General features: G+C 47.8%; 1 protein-coding gene across 1 annotated transcript; it reads left to right on the top strand.

Moving 5' to 3' along the window:
• Positions 1 to 585: 585 nt before the first annotated feature.
• On the top strand, positions 586 to 897 carry LOC138513123 (histone H4-like). Its single transcript, XM_069627772.1, has one exon. The coding sequence runs from the start codon at positions 586 to 588 to the stop codon at positions 895 to 897; it is 312 nt and encodes a 103-aa protein (XP_069483873.1).
• Positions 898 to 3,005: the final 2,108 nt, after the last annotated feature.

The following is a 3,005-nucleotide window of genomic DNA, read 5'->3' on the forward strand; positions in this document are numbered from 1 at the left end:
AGGGATTGCAGGGGTGTCCCCTGCACCCTGTGTGTGGTACAAGGGGCTGCACGGATGGCTGGGGTGCCCCCCATAGTCACCAGGCCAGGATTGTGCCATTGCACAAGCCATGACATATCTATGTGATCACAGCGCGCCTGCATTTTTGCCTTCGGAATTTTCGTGTGCGATATTTTCACATAGATCGTTGAGAGAGATGGCCTTTCCAAAGCCCTCATCTATTGAAGTGACGCAAGACCAGTCCACAGCAGAGGAAAGCTCTGTTCCCTACCAACCCCTAGGGCACACAATATGTGACTCTTGCTGAAGACCAAGTCCTGCCACTCAGCAACAAACCTCCCCGGGCTGGGAGAGCAGAACTTGAATGAACTCATCATTTCCTAGAGCCCCTGAGTGGGTCTCAGAGGCTGTAAGAACCAGATCAGCCGAAACTCACTGTTCTGCTGCATCATCCCTGTCAAACCACATTCGAACCGTGTCTATTGTGCTCAAACTAGAATGGCTCACTGGTGCAACATTTTGCACTCCATTGAGCTTGAACAGCCGGTCATTCTCCGCTCGCTTGTGAAGAAGAGAAGTGTCAGCATGTCTGGACGCGGCAAAGGAGGGAAGGGGCTCGGCAAAGGCGGCGTCAAGAGGCACAGGAAAGTGCTGCGAGACAACATCCAGGGCATCACCAAGCCTGCCATCCGCTGCCTGGCCCGCCGTGGCAGAGTCAAGCGCATCTCCAGCCTCATCTACGAGGAGACCCGGGGCGTGCTGAAGGTCTTCCTGGAGAACGTGATCCGGGATGCCGTCACCTACACCGAGCACGCCAAGAGGAAGATGGTCTCCGCCATGGATGTGGTCTATGCCCTGAAGTGCCAGGGACGCACCCTCTATGGATTCGGGGGCTGAGCAGACCCCCCCACCGGACCCCACCTCTCGATCCGACACCACAACTTGAACTGCTGATGCATTGCACCTTTTGAAACAATTCTATGCCACATCGTACTTCGCAGAGCCCATCACATTTACAGCTTGATTCAACTGCTCATCGCAGTCTTTGACTGTAACTGCTGGAGTGTCACTCGCATCTGTTAACAAATTACGTGAACTGGGTCGGCCCCGAATCACTGCTTCGTCAGACCGCACACTGGAACATCAGTATCCCTGCTTCAAACCAGCACTGGACCTCTACTCGAGCAGCTGGAGCATCAGTTGCCAAGCAGAACTAGTGGTTACCACACATCTCGACCCAGCTTAACTCTGAACTGATCTTTGCGACCTTTATCACTGTCTTCGAATCACTCTGAACAACTACATTCGAACCTGCTTCCTCCCAGCTTGCTGCTTGGACCAACATTACTCGCCACATCCGAACGTGGTTCGACCCACTTCGACCCACATCGCAGCACATTTCAAAGCCTGGTTCAATGCTTTTGAACCACCCAAAAATAGTGAAAAGGGTACTGTTGACCCATAACTGTGCCACTGATCTATCCTTGGGCACTAGAGAATGGTTATGACCCTTTTTGCACCATTTCGACTGGAAAAAATATTCTTTAAATGTGTTGAGGTTGCTTATTGACTTTTCACCTGTCTTCATTACCGAAAATCTTGCATCTTTCTATCTATTGCATATTCTGTGTTCTCTCTCGTAGGGCTGGGGGGATTGTGTAGTCTTGTATAGATATTTGAACATTGGTGTGTTTGATTAAAGTATATATATATTTATAAAACCTTGATTGGACATTCCTTTTTTTAACTTGTATACTTTGCTGTATCTACTGGATCACATTCACACCCCTTCTGAGAGTATATCCATCCCTCAGCCCACTTTATCAGAAACAGCACAGGAGGTATGTCTCTTGGCTGGGTCTGTTTCACCTTTATGATTAGAATCAAGTATAGAAGTGTGGGGGCTAAGCAGGTTGTTTAACCACTAATCACCCTCATACGCATGTCGACCAGGACTCACTTCTCCACACTATTCCACACATTTTTAAAGGTCCACAGCTTTCTAGTATTGTAATTTTTTTTGTGCATATTTTATTTTTCCAAAACAATCTCAAAGTTATTCACATCAGAACTTCTAGAAATAAGAACACCACACCAGACGCGGCTGCCAAATAAACAAGGCGCTCTGCACTTATTGTGGTCCTGGATATGCCACTGTTCCTATGTTATGAACTCCTCGTTGGCATTTGCCCGTAATAGAACAATCCCTGGGCATATTTAGAAAAATGGCCAGTCTGCGGCATGGTGGAAAATGATGCTCTTATGCCATCCCCTTAGAAAGTTAAGAAAGGATTACGGGTCTAATTACGATGAGTGTTTCGGTCAGGATTTTCCTGGTAGATAATGAGAGAAGAAAATTGATCTAGTTTATGGTGTCACCCCCATAGCTCCAATCTCAGAGTTTATTATTTTTCCTTAAATCCTAGCGGACTCTAGTTAGGGTGCCCCTGTAGCTATTGGCTTCAGGTACTGGTGGTTGTCATCATCTGGACTGCACATGATCACTAAAATACGCTGGGAAAGGACTGTTTTCCACCTCAGGTTACTGGGGCAGTGCCTCAGGCTCTGAGCCAGTGTATCGCGCTGATCTGAAACGGCCCTATCAAAGGACTGTTAATCGGTGGCGGGAATCGTCATGCGGTGGGGGTCCTATACCACTCGCCTGAAGAGGATATGACCAGAAGTGTGCAGGAGCCACCTGGAAATAGTCCACCACATGGACATGGAGATAGACAAAGAGGGCAGACCAATCCTCCAAGACTATATTTGTCCTAAAGAAGGTGGGAATAGTGTGCCAGAGTCGAGTGTCTGTAACCGATTTCAGGAGCAGGTGTGGAGTTCTGAGTGGCTTGGTTGCTATCGAATAGGTTAATGCTAGGTTGCTGTCCATTTGTCTTGCAAGCTGACCGGTTTGCTGAATTCATTGCTCAAAATTAAGACTATGATTTCCTGACGTTTATATTGGAAAACTCTGAAGCCTGAGTTTAGGAATCCAAGAGTGGAGA

Source organism: Ambystoma mexicanum, chromosome 12 (assembly GCF_040938575.1).
Source record: "Ambystoma mexicanum isolate Mex_15411 chromosome 12, UKY_AmexF1_1, whole genome shotgun sequence".
In the NCBI taxonomy this organism is placed as follows: Eukaryota; Metazoa; Chordata; class Amphibia; order Caudata; family Ambystomatidae; genus Ambystoma; species Ambystoma mexicanum.

What these genes read in the sequence shown, in the direction of transcription:
- LOC138513123 (XM_069627772.1), top strand. Translation starts at nt 586, where the DNA reads ATGTCTGGACGCGGCAAAGGAGGGAAGGGGCTCGGCAAAGGCGGCGTC.